General features: G+C 36.4%; 2 protein-coding genes across 2 annotated transcripts; both read right to left on the bottom strand.

Moving 5' to 3' along the window:
- Positions 1–975: 975 nt before the first annotated feature.
- On the bottom strand, positions 976–5,861 carry LOC120518315 (extracellular calcium-sensing receptor-like). Its single transcript, XM_039741053.1, has 6 exons — positions 5,674–5,861; positions 5,200–5,488; positions 4,138–4,953; positions 3,532–3,759; positions 1,993–2,116; positions 976–1,889 (listed from the first exon to the last, which is right to left on the bottom strand). Exons 1-6 carry the CDS (start codon positions 5,859–5,861, stop codon positions 976–978), a joined length of 2,559 nt encoding a protein of 852 aa, XP_039596987.1.
- Positions 5,862–17,809: 11,948 nt separating this feature from the next.
- Positions 17,810–22,617, bottom strand: LOC120533246 (extracellular calcium-sensing receptor-like). The gene is made up of 6 exons (XM_039760067.1): positions 22,433–22,617; positions 21,962–22,250; positions 20,899–21,714; positions 20,296–20,523; positions 18,827–18,950; positions 17,810–18,723 (listed from the first exon to the last, which is right to left on the bottom strand). Exons 1-6 carry the CDS (start codon positions 22,615–22,617, stop codon positions 17,810–17,812), a joined length of 2,556 nt encoding a protein of 851 aa, XP_039616001.1.
- Positions 22,618–26,171: the final 3,554 nt, after the last annotated feature.

The raw sequence follows: 26,171 nt of genomic DNA, 5'->3' as shown, positions 1-26,171 counted from the left end.
TCCAACAGCTGCAAGTTTATTTGCCTACATACAAGTATCAGCTTTTAAGACAGATTAGGTAAAATATAAAACTGTTGTCATTGTAATTACATATATATAATTACATATATTCTCATTTATCATTATTTTCATTCAGAAATAAATGATTATATATACACACACATATATATAAGATGCACTGTATAATGGAAACTACTATTTTTAAGTATATTTGAAAGAAATATGCAAGATAGGGATGGCACAGTGGTGCAGTGGTAGTGCTACTGCCTCACAGTTAGGAGACCCGGGTTTGCCCAGGTCTGCCCTGCGTGGAGTTTCCATGTTCTCCCCGTGTCTGTGTGGGTTTCTTCTGGGTGCTCCGGTGTCCTCCCACAGTCCAAAGACATGTAGGTTAGGTTAGTTTGTGCCCTGCGGTGGCCTGGTGCCCTGCCTGGCGTTTGTTTCCTGCCTTGCGCCCTGTGTTGGCTGGGATTGGCTCCAGCAGACCCCTGTGACCCTGTATTAGGATATAACGGGTTATACAATGGATGGATAAATATGCAAGATTCCTAATTACAAATGTTTGTATGAATGTTATTGTGTAATATATTCTAATACGTTTATTTAAAGTCTCTCAATTTGATATATCAAATAATTCATAATTCAAAGTGTGTTTAAAACTGGTGGCACATTCATTTATTCTTTTTTCAATTATTCTTCAACACAGAGTCATTGGCTAGGGTGCTGCTAGCAATGGACACCAGGCAGGATCCAACCCAGGAAAGGGCATCACACACAATCCCTATGACCCGCTAATTCATAACAAGCCCAACCTAACTTTGGAATTTTGATTGAAATCGGAGTAGAAAGAAAAAGTTTTACACAGACACTGCTTAGGCTGGGATTTGCTAACCACTATGTTATCTAATACAAAACAGTATCTTTCACATAAATTAATTTATTGGTATAATAATTTCAACATTGCATGCACATTTCTTAGTGAGTTTTAACATTTGTCTTTGCCATTAAATGTTTTTTTGTATTTTTCTCTGGTTTTAGTATTATAATATAGCACTTGGGAGCAAAAATACAGAAGAGCAACCCAAAACTGGAGACAAGAATAGCAAATACTTCCACTGCTACTATGTATTTTCCTGGGGAGCTGATGTAAGCAGGAATAAATGTTATCCAAACTGAACAAAAAATCAGCATGCTAAATGTTATAAATTTTGCTTCATTAAAGTTATCTGGCAACTTGCGAGCAAGAAAAGCCAAAACAAAGCAAATGGCAGACAGTAAGCCTATATACCCCAATACAGTGTAAAATGCCACAGATGATCCTAGATCACATTCCAGAATAACTTTATCATTATAGTATTTTGTATTCTTATCAGGAAGAGGAGGTGATATAATCAGCCACATTATACATATTACAATTTGTATTGATGTGAAAGTGAAAACAGTTAGCCGCTGCTGATTGGGTCCAAACCATTTCATAACATTATTACCTGGTAGAGTTGCCCTAAAAGCCATTAATACCACAATTGTTTTCCCTAGAATACAAGATATGCACAAGACAAATGTGATGCCAAAAGCAGTGTGACGTAGCATGCAGGAAATGTCAGAAGGCTGACCAATGAAAGTGAGAGAACAGAGGAAACACAAGGCCAGTGAAAAGAGAAGGAGGAAACTTAGCTCAGAGTTGTTTGCTTTAACAACAGGAGTGTCTTTGTAATGGTAAAATATGGCAGCAGTAGCAGTAACTATGCAGGCTCCAAATAATGAAATAGCCACTAGTAATGATCCCATAATTTCACTGAACATTAGAAATTCAATTTTCTTTAGGAAACATGTGTCTCTTCTTTCATTTGACCAGTAGTCCACAGGGCATTTGTTACAGTTTAGGGAGTCTGAATGGAAGTATAAAGTAAGTTATGCATCCATATACACAAAAGTCAAGAATATACATGCATTCTTATAAGAACTGTATTCATAGCATGATAAAGGTGTTACCTGTTTTATTACTGAATTCCCCCTCTGCACATGGTATACAATCAAAACAGCAGCTAGGTTTTCCTTTCTTAACTGCCTTTCTTGTTCCTGGATCACAACTTTTACTACATACTGATTTTGGTGTCTGTATAAAGAATGCAAATAATAATTGTAGGACAATTATCTAACACTAATTTAAAGCAGAAATTAAAAAAAATGCTTTCTAAATCACCATCAGTTATTATTGTCCAGGTTAACCTTGAAAACAGACTAACAACAAACACAGCTACCATATATTATTTCAGTATATTAATTATACAGGTAGTTCTCTTCATTAACCAACATGGCATAGAATACCTTTAAAGTCATATGTTCATATCTTGGCTCAGGGCGTTTTTTTTTTTTTCCATGTTCTCCACTACATTAATTGTTGTGTTTGTTCATTTGTTTTATTATTTATGCATCTGTATGTAAGTGAGAGTGCCTGCTATGTAATGGTCTCCTGTCCAGGGTTGGTTCTTACTTTGCATTTATTAATACCAAAATAGGCTCTAGCTCTTTAAAAGTATGTGTTTGAATATAGGAGAGTAAAATAATAAATCAGTTACTTCTTGCTTTTGTTTATGCAGTGATATGACATTTAAAATCTTTCATTGTTTCTTATAAGAATAAAAAGTAGGAGGTGATCTTCAAAAAAAAACACATCATACAGGTTCTTTCCTGATAGTTGATATCTTTCTTTTTGAACTTATCCGCAGCTTAAATCACATCTATTCAGTAGAGTGTAGACCACAAACTGAGATGGGCGTTTTTAATTGAAATCCATCCATCCATTATCCAACCCGCTATATCCTAACTACAGGGTCATGGGGGTCTGCTGGAGTCAATCCCAGCCAACACAGGGTGCAAGGCAGGAAACAAACCCCAGGCATGTCGCCAGCCCACCGCAGTTAATTGGAATCTTTTTCAAGAATGGATCCTTTTTAGCATCTAATTAATGTAGGCTCTGGCTTCTTGCCACCCTAAATTAAAATATGTAGATTTTAAAATAAGTTGATTAAAGGGATTCAAGTATTTTGTTTTTAATTTGATACATGTGTGGGATTAGTGTTCTTCTTGTACTGATGATGACCTTGACCTTACCAAGCACTCCAAGAAGAATCAAAGCTTAACAGGCCCATATCATCAGAGATCCAGCACCATATTTACAGTAGGTATGAGGTTTATTACTGCATATGCTTTCTTTTTTCGAAGCTAAACTAGCTGCTGTTATATGTGGCCAAAGCTCTGTTTATACCCTATGTCATTTAGCCATAGAAATCGGTTCCTGTGAGGTTTATGCAGATTTTCACACCTGCCATTTGGTTGTGTGCAATAAATAAAATAACTTATATTTGTTATGCTAAACATCATAGCAGTTTTTTGCATTCTGTTTTAATATCAAACTAATTTGAAGAAACAGCCCCCAGTTTTCTCTGAATGTGTCATTAAGTGTGACTGGGGCACAGTTGGTATTGTATTCCTATATTCTAAACATTTGTATACACAATTAAACCATACCTCATTTTGACCGGTTGCCCAAACAATGCTAATATTATTCATCAAAAACTGTTTTTCTTCTGGAAAACCTGAATCATAATAGCCTACGGTAACATATTCAGTTAAGTTTCTCATGTTAGCACGCACATTTATTAGTTCATATCTTGCTGCAGGATCCCCTCTTTCATCAAAAAATACCATCTCTCCATTTCTGGTAGTGAAATTCACTAACTTCAGATAATGCAAAACCTGTAAGTGTTAAAATGAACTGTGAATTACCAAACATAATCTAAGTGTTAAAATGTTCAGTTTTCAAAACAGATAGTGGTACTGAACTGTTTGTTTACATACGTAATTAATAGATGACAAAAATATGAGGCTGCAAATAGGAAAATATTACAAATTATTCATTCTGTTGTTTAACATTAGATATTATGATTATAGAGTGTAACTAAGTGTCAGAAGTAGCATAAATGCAACTAAACTGATCTTTGGAATCAGTGACAAACACTACTGAATACAAGTTACATCTAAGCGGGATACAACTACCATTTAATACAATATAAACTACCAAAACTAAGTAAATAGATTCCAAAAAGGAAAGAAACATTCAATTCAATAGCGTACCTGCCATGGTTCTATTTTCATCTTCTGAGCACATGTTTTGTTTTCAAATGGACCTGAACCATTTTTACAGATAAGTAGGTTATGAAGGGCATGTGCTACCATGTATACAGCTTTATAAACATTATTAGAAAACCTCAGATCAGAAACATCAGTAAATTCATTATTTATGTCTTTTAAATTTTCATTCCCAGTACAAGGGTTTAAAATATCAACCCCTTTTTCAGAAGTCAGAGAGCAACTGAAAACTGCCTCCCAGAAATCTTTCAAAAAACTGCTTCCAGAATTATTTGAGGGATGAATAGCCAGCAAAAAGTCTTTAAGCCCTGTAATTGTTGCTTTACCAACTGCAAATCCAATTGCCCCATTCAGAATTTTGTAACCATCTCCTGCTGCAAGGGATCTCTCTGTTATCCAAGATTCACTGCCTACCCACTGCAAGCCAGTTAAATTCTGAAGCAGTAGTTCTTCTACCAATGCTTCCATTTCTATAAGTGACAAGAAAGCTACTATCACCTTTGAAGTAGATTTTCTTATAATGTCAATGATTTGAGAAATCTTTTCTTTTGGTCCACTTTTTAAAAACGCTTCTGAATATTCAATGCAAACACCTTCTTGCTGGGCCACCTGTGCAAATGTAGCCATGCCAGAATTCCCATAATCATTGTCACTTCTAATAGTACCAACCCAAGTCCATCCAAAATGCTTCACAAGCTTTGCAAGGGCTCGACTTTGATAATAATCACTGGGTATCGTTCTAAAAAAAGTGGGAAATTCATTTCGATTGCTGAGACAAGCGCACGTGGCAAAATGACTAATCTGAAACAACAGTAGATTATTAAAGGTACCTAAATGATAGTGGAAATCTCATAAAGGTTACTCTAGCTGTACACTTAAAATTTGAATAAATATTATGGCAATAGAATTTTATGAAAACTGCAGAAAACATATTTCATAATAACACATCTAAAGTAAGTGTTGTATTCCTTTGGCGTCTATAACATATGACATTTTAACACTTACTAATGTATAAAGTTATTATTATTCATGCTTTTCAAATCTTACCACAGGTATTCCAAAAAGCCCCGCTGTTCTTGCTATTCCCATTGTTGGTGTTGATGCTGAATGGCCTATTATTGCTTGTACCGTTGAGGGTTTTACACAAGAAAAGTCTGAAAGCACTTCTTTATGCCCATTTATTAAAGACATGACTACTCTTAAAATATTCAGGGAGCCGCATGCATTATAAATCTTGTAGCCCAAAGTGACATCTGGAAGTATTTCTTTATTTCTGTTTATTTCTTCTATGGCAAAGATCATAGTTTGAGAAAACTGGAACTCTCTGAAATTAAAGCTAAACGGAGATTTAAGAAATTAATCCTCAGCATTTCTTCTGTATTATTATCATCCAATTTGTATCTAATAGAAAAACATGTACTTATCAAAAGCAGTGTTTTAACACTTATATGCTTATATCTTTTTGGATATACGTTGATTTATTGGCTATCAGTTCAATTTGAAAAATATGAAATAACTTACTTTTTGCATTTGGGAGGTTCCGGCATAATTCGATAGTTGTATGTAGTACCATCTAAACTGCTGCGAAATGAAAAGATGCCTCCAATTATGATATCCCCATCTTGATAAAATTCTGGACTCTCTGGTCTTCCTCTAATTTTACATGCCAGTTCTTCGGCTCTTGTGAAAAGAGCAAGTAACAATATCATCAGGATCTGCATTGCAGAGCTTAAACAGACAAAATAATAACTGCTGGTTTTTTATGTTTATATACTGTAGCACACACAGTTTCTCTATTACGGTTTGTACAATAACTAAATCATCAGCTCCCACAAGTGAGAAGAATGCACAAAAATTTCTCAAGAGGAATAATAATCCCCATCCCTGAAACCTAGGAAACTATTACTCTTCTCCATTGGCTTATTTTATTTTTTGTGCTATTGACAACTAGATTATACATCTAATCTTCTTGCTGCAATTGCTAGTGACATATTACTGCAATTATTGTTCCCTTTACTTAAATAATCTGGCATATTTCCTTTTTTTTTAAGTATAAATGTTTATTGACCTGACCGTCCTTTCTTGGTCATGGTTAAGGCTGTTTCTTATATTGTTCATCCAAAATGCAATTCACGGCTGTTTGGGACCCGTACCAGAACATATTTCCTCACAAACATGTACAAACATATTCTCAATATGCCTATGGAAAAGACTGTGAGGTCTTTATTCAAACTCTACAGAAAAGACACCTCAGTCAGTAACACATCATTGGATAAAATGTTATGAAATGCCAAAAACACCTGTTTTCACATTAAATGCACCTCAAAATATAATAAAATATGTAATTTTGCCAGATGATTAATGCTGGCAAATCCAATACCCAAATTACAATAAAAAGAAGTTCCTTTCAACTTATTTTCTTTACAGCGTGAGTCTTTATTCCTCAGGGGTTAATTCTTAAAATAATGCCTCTTCCACAGACAGCACTGAAATAATTAGGCTGCCTGTGAATTGTTAATTATATATGTGTGAAGTCTAGGGCTTGCCACAGAGCCCCAAACCCCAAACATGAACACACAAAGAGTCCCAGGTTCAGTTATAACAATTAAATAGTGCTTCTTCTTCCTTCTCTCTCCCCCCTCTCTCTCCACTGCACTGCTCCCAGCTCTGACTTCCCTGGACAAAGCAGTGTGGCCTCTTTTATGGGGGACACAGGACTACTTCGAATGATGTGACGTGGCCCATTGGAAGCACTTTCATGAAAAAGTCAGGCATGTTCTCCCCCTGCAGCACCCTCTATCGTCTGCCAGGGATCCTTACAGGATTGTGCCTCCAGACTCCAACTCCAATGCAGCCTGGCAGGTGTCCAAACTGGGATTCCATATGAGGAACACTGCCACCTATTAAAGTGGAGGATGAACTGTTCCCTGCCATCTTCTCTTGCCAATTCCTGTAACCTTTCGGCATTCCAATAAGGACAAGAATCATAAGTCATCCCAGCTGGGTGTTGCCCCAATTTAGTCCATCCTTCCATTATAGCATTGTAGCTGGGTAAAGATTCCACCTCAATCCTGGGTGGGACGCCCAAGCGTCCTCTGGGGCATGTACATATGGTATAATAAAATCTTTTTTTTTTACAGAGGATATGCAGATTATCAGTTGTCTTAGCATCTTGGATACAAAAATAAACTTATTCTGCTTTCATGATCACACTCATGTATTAGTGCAGTTCACACAATAACGGTCCTCACATAAGCAGATTTAACACCCATAGAATAAAAGAAAATTATGAACATGCAACCTCTCAGCAGCCTGGAGTCTGTTGTCTTTATTTTAACTTCAGGCTAAAGTTCAAGACCTTTATACACATTATTAAAGCCCTATAAAAAATCTAGAATTCCTGAAAATATCATTCACTCTTTATAGACTTATGTTTGTCAAGTGTTTCCACATAGTTTAAAATAGTTCAAAATGCAGCTACCAGAAAAGCTTTCCAGCAGTTAGTATAACTCATGTACAAAAAACCCACTGTACAGTCCAAGTGTTTTTGTTTTAAATGTTTTAGTGAAATTCAAAGCAAATAGTTCACACAAAAAATAAAGAATAAAGTTGATAATACACAAAAAGAAAAAAAAAACTTATTGTCTGTGATGTTCCATTAAGGCTTTGGTGTCTACATTACATTTCCAAAGTTTCTACTGGGTATGTTATCCATCCATCCATTTTCTAACCCGCTGAATCCGAATACAGGGTCACAGGGGTCTGCTGGAGCCAATCCCAGCCAACACAGGGCACAAGGCAGGAACCAATCCTGGGCAGGGTGCCAACCCACCGCAGGACACACACAAACACACCCACACACCAAGCACACACTAGGGCCAATTTAGAATCGCCAATCCACCTAACCTGCATGTCTTTGGATTGTGAGAGGAAACCCACGCAGACACGGGGAGAACATGCAAACTCCACGCAGTGAGGACCCAGGAAGTGAACCCGGGTCTCCTAACTGCGAGGCAGCAGCGCTGCCACTGCGCCACCGTGCTGCCCTGGGTATGTTATCACAAACACTAACATCTACATTTGACATACACATACAATCAGAAAATTATATGCCACTAATGCATTTCTATTTAACAGTTAATTTCTTTCTGTCTGCCTAGCTACAGTACAATCTGAGATCATTCTTTTGTCACCCAGGAATATACAGTACCTGAATATTAACAACTATCCATTAACATGTTACCTAATAAGGGTAAAACAGAAATATCCATTATCTATGTGAAAACTACATTCTAATGAAATTAAACAAAAACTAACTAGGGTAAATTTGCCATTAACATTTAAGTACACACTATAAATATAACATTAACTAGGTACACTGGGGTTGTAATCTTACAGTTCAATACAGGTAAGTAATATAGATTGGTGCATTCAATAATACCAGTGAAATGGGAACTGTGCAAATAACTTACTACCAAAGTGACACATGGCCCATAATAAAGTGACATAATATTAAAGTAAAATAAAGTGATATGGTTTATGCTGATAGGATAACATGTTTAAAGTGACACATTATGAAAAACGATTATGCAGTAGTGACCAAGTAGTGTGGTATTGGATGCAGTGCACAGCTAATATAGCTAACATAAACTATGAGCAGAGAAGGAGCATTAGGTCCTGAGTACAGCCAACCCCCAGCAATCCCCCCTGATAGGGAAGAGTAAAAGAGTCTAATGGCTCTGGGGACAAAAGATCTTTTGTATCTGTCCGTATTGCAGGTCTGTGATAGCAGCCTACCGCTAAATAGACTCCTCTGCTTAATTATGGTGGTGTATTGTAAATGATTTTCATTGTCCATAATAGACAGCAGCTTCCATTGTGTCATCCTCTCTGTCACTGTCACCAGAGAGTCCATTTCTATGCCAACCACAGATCCTGGTCGAATAATAAGCTTGTTAATACAGTAAGCATATATCTTCTTCAAGCAAGCCAACCCAAGCAGCACATCACAGCATAGAAGACAGTACTGGCATCCACAGAATGACAGAACATCTGCAGGAGTTTCTTACATATGTGTTTTATCTTGGTAGAGTAATATATATATTGCTGTACTTTCTCCTATTGTATTAGTAACATGTAGACTTAGAATGCCTAATCTCACCGACTTACCACTGTTTATAAGGTATTATTTTATATAACTTATCCCCACCTTCCCCTCTATATCTATAAACTCAGGCAATTAGATATAGTAAAAAGACAAGCAGAAGTTACACATAAAATAATGTATTACTGATAATATCATGATATGGGATATTAGGGCCAGAGGTCATTGAGTTCCCTGGATTTCACTTTCTTGGGCATGGTTGATGAGACCTGAGGTCTTCCACAGTATAGGCATCCTCCCCAGTCACAGGCTCAGGTTGATGATGTGCCAAAGGGGTTCTGCCAGTTCAGCAGCACAGAGCCTCAGAAGTCTTGGGCACACCTTATCTGGGCCAGCAGCCTCCTCAGTTTCTCTCTAACTTGGTCAGCAATAATGGTGTGGAGAACAGGGGATGCTGTTAGCCTCTTGTGCTGTACTGCTATGCTGTTGGGGAGAGAGGACTGCAAGATATATGCTGCCAGTTCAGGGGACAAGTGGATGAGTAGCTGTGAGGAAGGGAGTGGTGTTCAGTGAGTTTGTGGCAGTTAAAGCAGGAGCAGGGCAGTCGAACCAGTTGTAGAAGATACTGAACTCATTTACTCTCTCCACATGTGTTTCCTGCAGAGGCATTAGCTCTCTTGGAAATGTGTTCTTTTAAAATTGTGGCATATTAAATAATTAAACAATATCATAATATACCAGAAAAGGCGATATCCCTTGTGATTACGGCGGTACAAGAATCACATGAGACAAAATATCTTTTAGCTTACATTTACTGACGTTTTACGCGGTTACAGATGGGGAGGCATATGGACAGACTTTATCCAGGTGGGAAATCTGGATCAACACAGTCAGCCATTTTCTCCGTCCCCACGCTGGGAGGTTTTTCGACTACTCTTTGTGTCGACACAGCCTCGAAGGGTCTGGCTACTGTCCAGACCTTTTATATGGTTCTTCTTCAACTTGCTGGTCCTTCTGTCTCCAAACAAGGGCTGAATTCCTCTTCCACAAAATACAGAAATATCATAGTGCTTACATGCCGATTCTCATTCTCCCAATAAGGAAAGAAGATTTGTGCTGATAGAGGACAGAAATACCCTAACCTGTGTTTAAGCTGACTATACAAGCCTCCAGTTGTCTTTGGCTATCTAATCCAATGCTTGGCTAGCAATTCTAACTGCTGAGCCCCTGTGTGCCACAGTTAACATGCACATGTGAATAAAACTCATAACAGTATTGTCCAGATATAGTGACATAAAGAAAAATGTAGTATAACAAGCCACCCTTTGTCACTGGATCTGTGACAAAAAACAATACTTGAAAGTTATATCCACAAAGCAAAAGGTACTTAATCCCCCGTCACAGTGTAGATATGTCAAGTCATTTATGGACATGTAAGATGTAATAGCACTATAGCTTCTGTACCATTCATCTAAAACCAGCGTAAATATGGACAAACAGTTACATTTAACATGCTGTTATCAAGTAGTAATCAATGTATCTCATCAATGGTGTTAGTGGAGATTTTTGCCGTTATTTTTTTACATAGTCTGTGTTGTGTCTACATATTACTGAATTCATGCAGTGGGTGTCATAGCATCAGATTATATTAAAATCCTATATAGCATCTTGATGGATTACTATTTTTTGGCACTCCTATCATTTCTAGCTTTAATATGTTGCTAGATGTACCCCACCCTTTGGTGTCTGATCCCTTTATGAGTTACAATAGTTGTAACATAACTCAGATGCTATTCTAGCTTCATTGCTATGATTATTAATTGTTCTTAACTAGTATTATTGCATAATTGTTCATTCACTATCTGTTATCCTCCCCAACTTCACTATCAGATGTTCTATTCCAAGTTAACAATTTACAAGTTCACATCATTGATAAATCATGCATATCCTCATACCTTTGAGCCCTTCTTATAATAGTTTCAAGTATATTCCTAGACTTGCTATATATATGCCTTGTCCAACCCAGTGGTTTGTTAACAAAGTCTCTTTCTTGGTGGCTTTGCAGATTGGTAACTTTGCAGATCCGTCTGAACAAAGTGTGACTGCTTCAAGGCACTAAAGTTTGTTGTTACTGGAACAGAAAGTAAACAGTCCTTTTACCATTAGGGAGCTCATAAGATGAACACATGGTGACTGTCCCTTTTAGCAGAGGTGCACTTCCCTCTAGGCTTGCACTGTATGCAGTGGTCATTCATGGGAGCCTTCAACAGCTGTCACATCACCTCAGTGGCTACAGCCTGTCTCTGCCACAGTCCATAAAACTTGTCTTAGTAGTAAAAATGTCTGCTCACATCATGGCATCAAGTTTTAGTAGCTGGACTTACACTCTTTCTTTAGCTCTTCACTCTGTTCCCTCTGGAAAAGCAAGTGTTTCTTCACCAGCTATTCTCAGGTATGTGCAGCAGATTAAAAGTCATTAGTGCAGTACAGTCTCTGTAAATCTTTGTTTGTGTGTACACCACCTGTTACTTCATTCAGAAAACTTTACCACTCAATGGAGAGGCTTTAACCACTAAATTTAGTGGCCAAACTAAACTACTTGCTAGGCTAAACTAGCGAAGGGTGGAAGGTAGAGCAAATACATAACATAAAGCAATTATTTCCCAATCATATGTATCATACAAATGCAGCATTATAAATGACAATTCTAGACCCGCAGTTCAGTCTCCATAAAATACATTTAAACTATGCTAGTGACAATGTTTCTTCAGTAGGATCATACATTACACAAAATTAACACATTGCCTCAGTTATCCAAGTGTCTTAACTTATAACAGGATGTTACATCCAATGGTTCTAATGTATAACTGAATAATCCATTTAGCTGTGTGCATTATCACTGAGCATTAACTTAATACATTGATGCAATAACAACTCTTCCTAAAATTAATCACTTACAGAGACAAATCAATACATGTATTTCAGTTCTAATACATTTTGTAATTACTGAAGTGATAATAATAATCATTTGTCATACATCAAAATATGTAAACCCTCTATACTGTTCTTTCAAAGAACGAAATCAGTCTAGTGTTCATTTGTTTGCATTTTTTCATTGAAACATTTAACACTTGCACTAAATCAGCATGCAAGAAAATTATTCCAATAGCTGCTGTTCATTAATTTATGATTGATAAATATTCACTATCCTTTGATTAGATTATTTCTAATTGCTCTGCCCAAACTTACTATTAAGCTATTTTTTGCAACTTGTATAGAAACATAGTTTGTGTTTTTCATCCGTTGGTCAGTGGATTTGCTGCATCTGGAGAAAAAGAACATCTATAGATTTTAAATGCAACTTTTATGCTTATAATACTTTTCATGAAATTCAGATTTGAAAATTCTTCTCTTTAATTGACCATGTTACAAGCTATTCTGAGATTCGTCGAGGTCAATAAGTCATGGCGTTATTTAAACTCTGCATCTGTTTGCAGGCTTCAAAGACACAGACCAGGCACAGATTGTGTTATCAATCACCAGTCATGATCACTATTGATATTCACATGTATTACATTTAACTTTGAATATTATTATATGGGACGTCTCCCATTTCTACAGTTTATTTAACATTCTTAGTCAGCTGACGAACATAGAAAGACAGACGTACAAATGACATAAACACGCATCTGCCACCCCAGACTCTGAATAAAGATAATTTATTCGTCTTTTATTTTCTTTTCTAGATTCTAAACTCTGCTTCATGTCCAAGCAGAATTACTTGGCTAAAGCAGAAATTCATTCACTAGAGAACAGACAATCAACCTTCACTCGTTTCAGTCATTTCTACACACAGTATTTGGCAATTGCTTCATTCTTTCACATGTATTCACGTTCTCTTTTACAACAATACTTCATTCACAGAATAAAGTTCTCGATTTCTAGCACACGTGCTATAAACTCACTCGAGGTTGTGCTTTTTGTTTATCTATAGGGTTTCACCATGCAACATACTTAAGCACGTCTTTTCCTTCATGCTTATTATTAATCAAACAACATCTCAGGCCGCAAGCTGATATTACTGAAAATATTAGGAATGCTCCTTACCTCAGTTTCATACGCGCTATTTTCCAGATCATGGAAATTTCGTGGCGAACATCACGACTCAGCGTCAACATGGACACAATATTGTCCGTGGCGATCCGTAAAATTCAGCGGCAACAAGAAAAATCCACTCGTGGGGCAATCACGCAGCACAATTCCACAACAAGAAAGTATTCCCAGAAAAAGTTGTGCAGTCACAAAGAATATTCTGACTTAACAAGGAAAACATACATGCTTGAACCTTTATCTCATTTCACCGAGCAAGTGTGCTAACCACTGCGCCACCATACATTCCCTTAAGAGTTCCCAAAATACATAACCTTCATTCATGCACAGTCGGGCACATGCTACATATCCGCGAGAACTTGTCTCCCTTATTATTTAGTATTATTAAAAGAGCATTTTTCCTTTAAACTTGATCAGGGTTTAAAAGGAAAAATGTTGTGCACGTTTTATAAGTTTTAAACAAAAGTGGAGACATTCTTTTTTGATTTGCTTTAAACCAATTGTCTTATGAGAAACTGCCTCATGTTTTCAAATTCATACTTATCTAAATAATCCCTTCTTAAAACAAAGTTTGGCCAGTACTTACCAGAAGGTACAAAGGCATGTTTCTCATTGTAAGTTTCATCCCTTGTTGTTAGAGCTCTTTTGTATTTTAGCGCTATATGTGTACACCGTTTTACAAATTCTTTTTTAAACATTAGCTTATAACGTAGGTTCGTTATTTAAGCTATATTTAAAAGGCAATTTAATTATTTCTGTGTGTTTAAATACACGGCAATTCCTTAAAAGTACCAAAATAGATGGGGTTCGCCAAAACCTTTAACCTTTACCCTTGTAGGTAAACTGATAGAAACAGCTGGCGTCTTTTAGACTGCTTGTAACACGTGGACGAAGCTTGTATTTTTGCATCGGGCTTCTTGGATGCCATTAAAGATTTCTACTAATTATTTTAGCGATCGCGATTGAGACGTTATGGATTCGATCGCTGTTGATTTGATTTCATTTTTAAGTTTTTTCAGCTCCGCTGGATTATTACGCAAATGGCAAGGTAAGTGCATTTTGTCTGTTTGCCTGCTACAACTAAATACAATAACGCGCCGTTCTTTATAGCTTTTCAATATTGTTTTCTACTGGCTAGCGATATAATTTATTTATATAACAGTGTTCCCTATCACAGCATGTACTTTTCAGGCAGGTTTTGGACTCGTACGGCAGTGCATTAATCTGTGCTGACCCTGTGAGTGCCGTTTCATTTTACTGGACAGCCAGTCTCGTGCCATAAGTTTCAATCTTGTTGTTTTCCATTTATTTTGTCTGATTTTAGTCCCACTTATGCACTGAACTTAAAAGTCCAACCTTAAAAGTCCACTCGCATACCGTAGGTAGCAGACGCTACCACGATTCACCGACAGATGTCGGGTTTTCTTTCCAGCCTCATGCACTGTGCCAATTTTTGACAAGACCGCCTCTTGTCTTTTGATGGGATAAATTAATATCCCTATTCCAATTCGGGCCAGGCATGTTAAGGCAGTTTTAATTCTCGGCCGGGAGTCCATGACAGTGCGCGCGACCAATCCCGAAATATATATCCCAAATATTATTACCAAGCCTCCCATTCATCATATATATTTTTAATATATATATAAAATATTATAATTAATATACAATTATTAATGTAGCCACAATCCTGCCGACTACGCCATTATGTTTCCTGCAGAGGCATTAGCTCTCTTGGAAATGTGTTCTTTTAAAATTGTGGCATATTAAATAATTAAACAATATCATAATATACCAGAAAAGGCGATATCCCTCCCATAGTGATTACGGTACAAGAATCACATGAGACAAAATATCTTTTAGCTTACATTTACTGACGTTTACGCGTTACAGACGGGGATGCATATGGACAGACTTTATCCAGGTGGGAAATCTGGATCAACACAGTCAGCCATTTTCTCCGTCCCCACGCTGGGAGGTTTTTCGACTACTCTTTGTGTCGACACAGCCTCGAAGGGTCTGGCTACTGTCCAGACCTTTTATACGGTTCTTCTTCAACTTGCTGGTCCTTCTGTCTCCAAACAAGGGCTGAATTCCTCTTCCACAAAATACAGAAATATCATAGTGCTTACATGCCGATTCTCATTTTCCCAATAAGGAAGGAGGATTTGTGCTGATAGAGGACAGAAATACCCTAACCTGTGTTTAAGCTGACTATACAAGCCTCCAGTTGTCTTTGGCTATCTAATCCAATGCTTGGCTAGCAATTCTAACTGCTTAGCCCCTGTGTGCCACAGTTAACATGCACATGTGAATAAAACTCATAACAGTATTGTCCAGATATAGTGACATAAAGAAAAATGTAGTATAACAACATGCTCCTCAGCTGTGCAGCTGTTCCTATGATAGTCTTCACACCTCCCTTATGTTATTTTGCTGCGGCTTATGCTCTACCTTCTTTCTGTAAGACTCCTTAGCCTCTCTTTGTCTAACCTTAAGTTTCTTCTGTACACTCCTCAGCTCCAAGACCAAAAATCTTTGACTTTCAAGTCTTTTAGTTGTAATTCAAACTTAGCTCTTTCGAAAGTTGGAAATGGCAAAAAATGTATGTGATTGGCATTTGCCACAAGTGGTTTTGTCAAAAACGAAAGAGTGGACTTTACAACTCTGCAATCTTTGAAGTGACTAGTAAATGAGTCATGCATTTTTTCAATAGTTGCCAGAAAGAACTTGCTATCAATGACACTTCAGTAGTTTTCAGATCTTTGTTCAAAGTTTCAAAATGAATCAGATTTTCACTTTTCAAGGCTTCTGCAAACAAAAGTAGTTGTTGGGATGCATGGTTTCCAGAAGTATATTTGCAGTGTTACCTTTACCTTGTAGCTTCTGATTCAGGTGGTTTAAATGTATCATCATATCAACAGCAGTAAAATTTTGTAAGCATTTTTCATCACTTAACTCTGGATATTCATGTTCTTTTAGATTTAAAAAGATCTTCTTATGTTCAATGAATTAAGTTAAATGTTTCATAACTGCTCCTCTGGATAACCAAGAAATCTTTTTGTGCCAAAGAAGGTAAGAATTATTGGCTGTTTATTTCTTCGAGAAACACACACAACTGTAGGTTATTAAGTCCTTTTCCCACTATTTCATTAATTATTTTTACTACCGAATCCATCGCATTTATAACTTTAATGGGAAATGTCTGTGCAGATAGCACTCCTTGGTGAATAATACAATGAAATGTAAAAACATTGTGCTCCACATTTTGTTTAAAGAGGGTAACAAATCCTTTACCAGTCATAAAGGGTGCTCCATCTATAGCGACACATACCAATTTATTGAGTTGACTGCAGAGATATTTTCACCTCGAGGTTGTCCTTTAAGAGATATCAAAGCCAGCAGTTCTTCATGGAGATCTTTATCAGAAACATACCGTCTCAGAAGTGTCATTTCCTTCACGTCACATGACTCGTTACATGCCAAAGAAAATACAGATGCCAATATTTATATCTTTAATCTGTTGATCTGTGACATTCTTGCCCATCTTAATGATTATGTTGTGACCATGCAGTTTTTGTGGATAGTGGAGTGTCTATTTTTTTAAATGTCTTCTTTATTTTTGAAGTCAGAGTAGAGGTGTTCAGTCAAATTTAAAAAGCACATTTTTACATATTCTCCATCAGCAAAATGTGCTCTGGTCACATTACTTGAAGATTGTATCCAGGTGCTAATTATTGATATTGTTTTTTGCTTTAATTCTGTCGCTACTTTTTTTCTGTCTTCCCCGATAGAATATTCTTTTGCAAATGCATCAGAGAGTTCATTTTTTTGTTATTGTATAACTTTTCATTGCAAATTAGACATGTTGGAAGACCTATAGATTTTTGTATAACAGCATCATTTTCTTCCCATTCAGCTTTAAATTCACGTTTTTTCCCCATGTATTCAGCACACCCCCGTGACCCTGTCTTAGGATATAATGGGTTGGATAATAGATAGATGAATACGCAAGATTCCTAATCACAAATGTTTATATGAATGTTATTGTGTAATATATTCTAATACATTTATTTTAAATCTCTCAATTTGATATATCAAATAATAAATAATTCAAAGTGTGTTTAAAATGGGTGGCACCTTCATTTATTCTTTTTTCAATTATTCTTCAACACAGGGTCACTGGCTAGGGTGGTGCTAGAAGTGTACACAAGGCAGGATCCAACCGAGGAAAGGGCATCACACAGAATCCCTATGACCCGCTAATTCATAACAAGCCCAACCTAACTTTGGAATTTTGGTTGAAATCAGAGTAGACAGAAAAAGTTTCACACAGACACTGCTTAGGCTGGGATTTGCTAACCACTATGTTATCCAATACAAAACAGTATCTTTCACATAAATTAATTTATTGGTATAATAATTTCAACATTGCATGCACATTTCTCAGTGAGTTTTAACATTTGTCTTTGCCATTAAATGTTTTTTTGTATTTTTCTCTGGTTTTAGTATTATAATATAGCACTTGGGAGCAAAAATACAGAAGAGCAACCCAAAACTAGAGACAAGAATAGCAAATACTTCCACTGCTACTATGTATTTTCCTGGGGAACTGATGTAAGCAGGAATAAATGTTATCCAAACTGAACAAAAAATCAGCATGCTAAATATTATAAATTTTGCTTCATTAAAGTTATCTGGCAACTTACGAGCAAGAAAAGCCAAAACAAAGCAAATGGCAGACAGTAAGCCTATATATCCCAATACAGTGTAAAATGCCACAGATGATCCTAGATCACATTCCAGAATAACTTTATCATTATAGTATTTTGTATTCTTATCAGGAAAAGGAGGTGATATAATCAGCCACATTATACATATTACAATTTGTATTGATGTGAAAGTGAAAACAGTTAGCCGCTGCTGATTGGGTCCAAACCATTTCATAACATTGTTACCTGGTAGAGTTGCCCTAAAAGCCATTAATACCACAATTGTTTTCCCTAGAATACAAGATATGCACAAGACAAATGTGATGCCAAAAGCAGTGTGACGTAGCATGCAGGAAATGTCAGAAGGCTGACCAATGAAAGTGAGAGAACAGAGGAAACACAAGGCCAGTGAAAAGAGAAGGAGGAAACTTAGCTCAGAGTTGTTTGCTTTAACAACAGGAGTGTCTTTGTAATGGTAAAATATGGCAGCAGTAGCAGTAACTATGCAGGCTCCAAATAATGAAATAGCCACTAGTAATGATCCCATAATTTCACTGAACATTAGAAATTCAATTTTCTTTAGGAAACATGTGTCTCTTCTTTCATTTGACCAGTAGTCCACAGGGCATTTGTTACAGTTTAGGGAGTCTAAATGGAAGTATAAAGTAAGTTATGCATCCATAAACACAATAGTCAAGAATATACATGCATTCTTATAAGAACTGTATCCTTAGCATGATAAAGGTGTTACCTGTTTTATTACTGAATTCCCCCTCTGCACATGGTATACAATCAAAACAGCAGCTAGGTTTTCCTTTCTTAACTGCCTTTCTTGTTCCTGGATCACAACTTTTACTACATACTGATTTTGGTATCTGTATAAAGAATGCAAATAATAATTGTAGGACAATTATCTAACACTAATTTAAAGTAGAAATAAAAAAATGCTTTCTAAATCACCATCAGTTATTATTGTCCAGGTTAACCTTGAAAACAGATTAACAACAAAAACAGCTACCATATATTTTTTCAGTATATTAATTATACAGGTAGTTCTCTTCATTAACCAACATGGCACAGAATACCTTTAAAGTCATATGTTCATATCTTGGCTCAGGGCGTTTTTTTTTTTTTTTTCCATGTTCTCCATTACATTAATTGTTGTGTTTGTTCATTTGTTTGGTATTTATGCATCTGTATTTAAATGAGAGTGCCTGCTATGTAATGGTCTCCTGTCCAGGGTTGGTTCTTACTTTGCATTTATTAATACCAAAATAGGCTCTTGCTCTTTAAAAGTCTGTGTTTGAATATAGGAGAGTAAAATAATAAATCAGTTACTTCTTGCTTTTGTTTATGTAGTGATATGACATTTAAAAACACATCATACAGGTTCTTTCCTGATAGTTGATATCTTTCTGTTTGAACTTATCCGCAGCTTAAATCACATCTATTCAGTAGAGTGTAGACCACAAACTGAGATGGGCGTTTTTAATTGAAATCCATCCATCCATTATCCAACCCGCTATATCCTAACTACAGGGTCATGGGGGTCTGCTGGAGCCAATCCCAGCCAACACAGGGTGCAAGGCAGGAAACAAACCCCAGGCACGGCGCCATTGGAATCTTTTTCAAGAATGGATCCTTTTTAGCATCTGATTAATGTAGGCTCTGGCTTCTTGCCACCCTAAATTAAAATATGTAGATTTTAAAATAAGTTGATTAAAGGGATTCAAGTATTTTGTTTTTAATTTGATACATGTGTGGGATTAGTGTTCTTCTTGTACTGATGATGACCTTGACCTTACCAAGCACTCCAAGAAGAATCAAAGCTTAACAGGCCCATATCATCAGAGATCCAGCACCATATTTACAGTAGGTATGAGGTTTATTACTGCATATGCTTTCTTTTTTCGAAGCTAAACTAGCTGCTGTTATATGTGGCCAAAGCTCTGTTTATACCCTATGTCATTTAGCCATAGAAATCGGTTCCTTTGAGGTTTATGCAGGTTTTCACACCTGCCATTTGGTTGTGTACAATAAATAAAATAACTTATATTTGTTATGCTAAACATCAAACGTTTTTTGCATTCTGTTTTAATATCAAACTAATTTGAAGAAACAGCCCCCAGTTTTCTCTGAATGTGTCATTAAGTGTGACTGGGGCACAGTTGGTATTGTATTCCTATATTCTAAACATTTGTATACACAATTAAACCATACCTCATTTTGACCGGTTGCCCAAACAATGCTAATATTATTCATCACAAATTGTTTTTCTTCTGGAAAAGCTGAATCATAATAGCCTACGGTAACATATTCAGTTATGTTTCTCATGTTAGCACGCACATTTATTAGTTCATATCTTGCTGCAGGATCCCCTCTTTCATCAAAAAATACCATCTCTCCATTTCTGGTAGTGAAATTCACTAACTTCAGATAATGCAAAACCTGTAAGTGTTAAAATGAACTGTGAATTACCAAACATAATCTAAGTGTTAAAATGTTCTGTTTTCAAAACAGAGAGTGGTACTGAACTGTTTGTTTACATACGTAATTAATAGATGACAAAAATATGAGGCTGCAAATAGGAAAATATTACAAATTATTCATTCTGTTGTTTAACCTTAGATATGATTATAGAGTGTAACTAAGTGTCAGAAGTAGCATAAATGCAACTAAACTGATCTTTGGAATCAGTGACAAACACTACTGAATACAAGTTACATCTAAGCGGGATACAACTACCATTTAATACAATATAAACTACCAAAACTAAGTAAATAGATTCCAAAAAGGAAAGAAACATTCAATTCAATAGCGTACCTGCCATGGTTCTGTTTTCATCTTCTGAGCACATGTTTTGTTTTCAAATGGACCTGAACCATTTTTACAGATAAGTAGGTTATGAAGGGCATGTGCTACCATGTATACAGCTTTATAAACATTATTAGAAAACCTCAGATCAGAAACATCAGTAAATTCATTATTTATGTCTTTTAAATTTTCATTCCCAGTACAAGGGTTTAAAATATCAACCCCTTTTTCAGAAGTCAGAGAGCAACTGAAAACTGCCTCCCAGAAATCTTTCAAAAAACTGCTTCCAGAATTATTTGAGGGATGAATAGCCAGCAAAAAGTCTTTAAGCCCTGTAATTGTTGCTTTACCAACTGCAAATCCAATTGCCCCATTCAGAATTTTGTAACCATCTCCTGCTGCAAGGGATCTCTCTGTTATCCAAGATTCACTGCCTACCCACTGCAAGCCAGTTAAATTCTGAAGCAGTAGTTCTTCTACCAATGCTTCCATTTCTATAAGTGACAAGAAAGCCACTATCACCTTTGAAGTAGATTTTCTTATAATGTCAATGATTTGAGAAATCTTTTCTTTTGGTCCACTTTTTAAAAACGCTTCTGAATATTCAATGCAAACACCTTCTTGCTGGGCCACCTGTGCAAATGTAGCCATGCCAGAATTCCCATAATCATTGTCACTTCTAATAGTACCAACCCAAGTCCATCCAAAATGCTTCACAAGCTTTGCAAGGGCTCGACTTTGATAATAATCACTGGGTATCGTTCTGAAGAAAGTGGGAAATTCATTTCGATTGCTGAGACAAGCGCACGTGGCAAAATGACTAATCTGAAACAACAGTAGATTATTAAAGATACCTAAATGATAGTGGATAGTTACTCTAGCTGTACACTTAAAACTTTAGTAAAGAGAATGACATGTAGAATATTTATGGCAATAGAATTTTATGAAAACTGCAGAAAACATATTTCATAATAACACATCTGAAGTAAGTGTTGTATTCCTCTATAACATATGACATTTTAACACTTACTAATGTATAAAGTTATTATTATTCATGCTTTTCAAATCTTACCACAGGTATTCCAAAAAGCCCCGCTGTTCTTGCTATTCCCATTGTTGGTGTTGATGCTGAATGGCCTATTATTGCTTGCACCGTTGAGGGTTTTACACAAGAAAAGTCTGAAAGCACTTCTTTATGCCCATTTATTAAAGACATGACCATTCTTAGAATATTCAGGGAGCCGCATGCATTATAAATCTTGTAGCCCAAAGTGATATCTGGAAGTATTTCTTTATTTCTGTTTATTTCTTCTATGGCATAGATCATAGTTTGAGAAAACTGGAACTCTCTTAAATTAAAGCTAAACAGAGGTTGAAGAAATTAATCCTCAGCATTTCTTCTTTATTATTATCCAATTTGTATCTAATTGAAAAACATGTACTTATCAAAAGCAGTGTTTTAACGCTTCTATATTTATAACTTTTTGGATATACGTTGCTTTATTGGCTATCAATTCAATTTGAAAAATATGAAATACCTTACTTTTTGCATTTGAGAGGTTCTGGCATAATTCGATAGTTGTATGTAGTACCATCTAAACTGCGAAATGAAAAGATGCCTCCAATTATGATATCTCCATCTTGATAAAATTCTGGAATCTCTGGTCTTCCTCTAATTTTACATGCCAGTTCTTCGGCTCTTGTGAAAAGAGCAAGTAACAATATCATCAAGATCTGCATTGCAGTGTTTAAACAGACAAAATGATATCTGCTCTTTTTTAAGTTTATATACTGTAGCACACACAGTCCATAATTAAGGTTTATGCAATAACTAAATCATCAGCTCCCACAAGTGAGTAGAATGCACAAATATTTCACAAGAGGAATAATAATCCCCATCTCTGAAACCTAGGAAACTATTACTCTTCTCCATTGGCTTATTTTATTTCTTGTGCTATTGACAACTGTCTTATACATCTAATCATCTTGCTGCAATGGTTAACAACATATTACTGCAATTATTATTCACTTTATTTAAATAATCTGATATATTTTCATATTTCTAGTATAAACTTTTACTGACCTGACCATCTTTTCTTGGTCATGGTCAAGGTTGATACAAGACAATTCAGAACTGTTTGGAGCCAGTACCAGAACATAGTTCTTCGAATGAAACAACATACAAATGTACAAGCAAATTCTCAATATTTAGATATCCATCTGACTGATAACATGCCTATGGACAAGACTGTGAAATCTTTTTTCAAACTCCACAGAAAAGACACCTCAGTTAAGAAACAGATTATTGGATAAAATGTTATGATATACCAAAAACATCTGGTAAAGTCACCTTAAGTGTACCTCAAAATATGACAAATTATGTAATGTTGCCAGATAATTAATGCTGGTAAAACCAAAAGCCAAATTACAATAAAAAGAAGTTCCTTTCAACTTATTTCCTTTACAGCATGAGTCTTTATTCTTCAGGGGTTAATTCTTAAAATAATGCCTCTTCCATGGACAGCACTGAAATAATTAAGCTGCCTGTGATTTGTTAATTATATATGTGTGAAGTCTAGGGGTTTTCACAAAGCCCCAAACCCCAAACTTGAACACACAAAGAGTCCCGGGTTCAAATGAAACGGGTTTTATTTACACAAATACGTTGTATAACAATTAAATAGTGTTTCTTCTTCCTTCTCTCTCCCCCTCTCTCTCCACTGCACTGCTACTCCTCCAGTCGAGTGTTGCCAGTCTCTGCTCCCAGCTCCGACTCGCCTGGACAAAGCAGTGCAGACTCTTTTATGGGGGACGCGGGAGTACTTCCAATGATGTAATGTGGCCCGTTGGAAGCACTTTCATGAAAAAGTCAGGCATGTCCTCCCCCAGCAGCACCCTCTATCGTCTGCCAGGGATCCTTACAGGATTGTGCCTCCAGACTCCAACTCCAATGCAGCCTGGCAGGTGGGACTCCATATGAAGAACACTGCCACCTATTAAAGTGGAGGATGAACTGTTCCCTGCCATCTTTTCTTGCCAATTCCTGTAACCTTTGGGCATTCCAATAAAGACAAGAATCATAAGTTGTCCCAGCTGGGTTGTGCCCCAATTTAGTCCATCCTTCCATTATAGCATCCCAGCTTGGTAAGGATTCCACCTCCATCCTGGGTGGGACATCCAACCAGCCTCTGGGACATCTACATATGGTATAATAAAATCTTTTTTTTTTTTTTTTACAGAGGATATGCAGATTAGTGATGTTGTCTTAGCATCTTGGATGCAGAAATAAACTTCTTATTCTGCTTTCATGATCACACTCATGCATTAGTGCAGTTCACACAATAATTGTCCTCACATAAGCAGATTTAACACCCATAGAATGAAAGAAAATTATGAACATGCAACCTCTCAGCAGCCTGGAGTCTTTTGTCTTTATTTTAAGTTCAGGCTAAAGTTCAAGACCTTTATACACATTATTAAAGCCCTATAAAAAATCTAGAATTCCTGAAAATATCGCTTACTGTTTATAGAGTTATTATGTTTGTCAAGGGTTTCCACATAGTTTAAAATAGTTCAAAATGCAGCTACCAGAAAAGCTTTCCAGCAGTTAGTATAACTCATGTACAAAAAAAAAAAAAAAACCCCACAGTGTTTTTGTTTTAAATGTTTTAGTGAAATTCAAAGCAAATAGTTCACACAAAAAATAAAGAAGAAAGTTGATAATACACAAAAAAGAAAAAAAAACTTATTGTCTGTGATGTTCCATTAAGGATTAGGTGTCTACATTACATTTCCAAAGTTTCTACTGTGTATGTTATCACATACACTAAGATCTACATTTAACATACACATACAATCAGAAAATTATATGCCATTAATGCATTTCTATTTAACAGTTCATGTTTCTTTGTCTGTCTAGCTACAGTACAATCTGAGATCATTCCTTTGTCAGCCAGGAATATACCTGACTATTAACAACTATCCATTAACATTTTACCTAATGAGGGTAAAACAAAAATATCCATTATCTATGTGAAAGCTACATTCTAATCAAATTAAACAAAAACTAATTAGGGTAAATTTACCATTTAAGTACACACTATAAATATAACATTAACTAGGTACACTGAGGTTGTAATCTTACAGTTCAATACAGTACAGGTAATGTAGATGGTACATGCAATAATGCCAGTGCAATGGGAATTGTGCAAATAACTTACTCCCAAAGTGACACATGGCCCAAAATAATAAAGTGACATAATATTAAAGTAAAATATTAAAAGTAAAATAAAGTGATATGGTTTATGCTGATAGGATAATATGTTTAAAGTGACACATTATGAAAAAAGATTACACAGTAGTGACCAAGTAGTGTGGTATTGGATGCAGTACAAAGCTAATATAGCTAACATAGACTATGAGCAGAGAAGGAGCATCAGATCCTGAGTTCAACCAACCCCTGGCAATCCCCCCTGATAGGGAAGAGTAAAAGAGTCTAATGGCACTTGGGACAAAATATCTTTTGTATCAGTCCATATTGCCTTTCTGTGATAGCAGCCTACCACTAAACAAACTCATCTGCTTAATTATGGTGGTGTATAGTGAATGATGTTCATTGTCCATAATAGACAACAGCTTCCATTGTGTCATCCTCTCTGTCACTGTTACCAGAGAGTCCATTTCTATGCCAACCACAGATCCTGCTCGCTTAATAAGCTTGTTAATACAGTAAGCATATATCTTCTTCAAGCAAGCCAACCCAAGCAGCACATCACAGCATAGAAGAGAGTACTGGCATCCACAGAATGACAGAACATCTGCAGGAGTTTCTTACATATGTTAAAGAAGCCCATGTTCCACAGAAAATAGAGCCAGCTTTGCCTCTTCCTGAACAGAGCCTTTGTGTTCTCTGACCAGTTCAGCCTGTCATCCAACTGCACTCCAAGGTGTTATAGGTCTTGACCCACTCCACATCAACCCCTTCAATGGAGACACATCTCCATGGAGTTCTAAACCAATGGTAGCCCATGACCATCTCCTTGGTTATGGATGTGTTCAACAGCAGTTGATTTCACTGACACCATTCTACAACGTCATTCACCAGACTCCTGTACTCCTTCTCCTGTCCAACTCTGACATACCCCACTATGGCAGTGTCATCTGAGAACTTCTGCATGTGGCATTTCCCTGGATTGTTGCTGAAGTTCAATGTGTACAGGGTGAAGAGGAAAGGAGAAAAGACAATCCCCTGTTAAACTCCTGTGCTACTGACTACAGTCTGT

This window comes from Polypterus senegalus, chromosome 1, assembly GCF_016835505.1.
Source record: "Polypterus senegalus isolate Bchr_013 chromosome 1, ASM1683550v1, whole genome shotgun sequence".
Taxonomy (NCBI): domain Eukaryota; kingdom Metazoa; phylum Chordata; class Cladistia; order Polypteriformes; family Polypteridae; genus Polypterus; species Polypterus senegalus.
Note: the sequence above shows the minus strand (reverse complement) of the source record. Positions and strands in the feature narration are given on the sequence as shown.

What these genes read in the sequence shown, in the direction of transcription:
- LOC120518315 (XM_039741053.1), bottom strand. Translation starts at nt 5,861, where the DNA reads ATGATATTGTTACTTGCTCTTTTCACAAGAGCCGAAGAACTGGCATGT. An exon ending in GAACCTCCCAAATGCAAAAA is followed by an intron (nt 5,489 to 5,673) that starts GTAAGTTATTTC and finishes ATCTCCGTTTAG; the next exon opens with CTTTAATTTCAGAGAGTTCC. An exon ending in TGAAAATAGAACCATGGCAG is followed by an intron (nt 3,760 to 4,137) that starts GTACGCTATTGA and finishes TAACACTTACAG; the next exon opens with GTTTTGCATTATCTGAAGTT.
- LOC120533246 (XM_039760067.1), bottom strand. Translation starts at nt 22,617, where the DNA reads ATGATATTGTTACTTGCTCTTTTCACAAGAGCCGAAGAACTGGCATGT. An exon ending in GGGCAACCGGTCAAAATGAG is followed by an intron (nt 18,951 to 20,295) that starts GTATGGTTTAAT and finishes TTCTTTATACAG; the next exon opens with ATACCAAAATCAGTATGTAG. An exon ending in GGAATTCAGTAATAAAACAG is followed by an intron (nt 18,724 to 18,826) that starts GTAACACCTTTA and finishes ACTTCCATTTAG; the next exon opens with ACTCCCTAAACTGTAACAAA.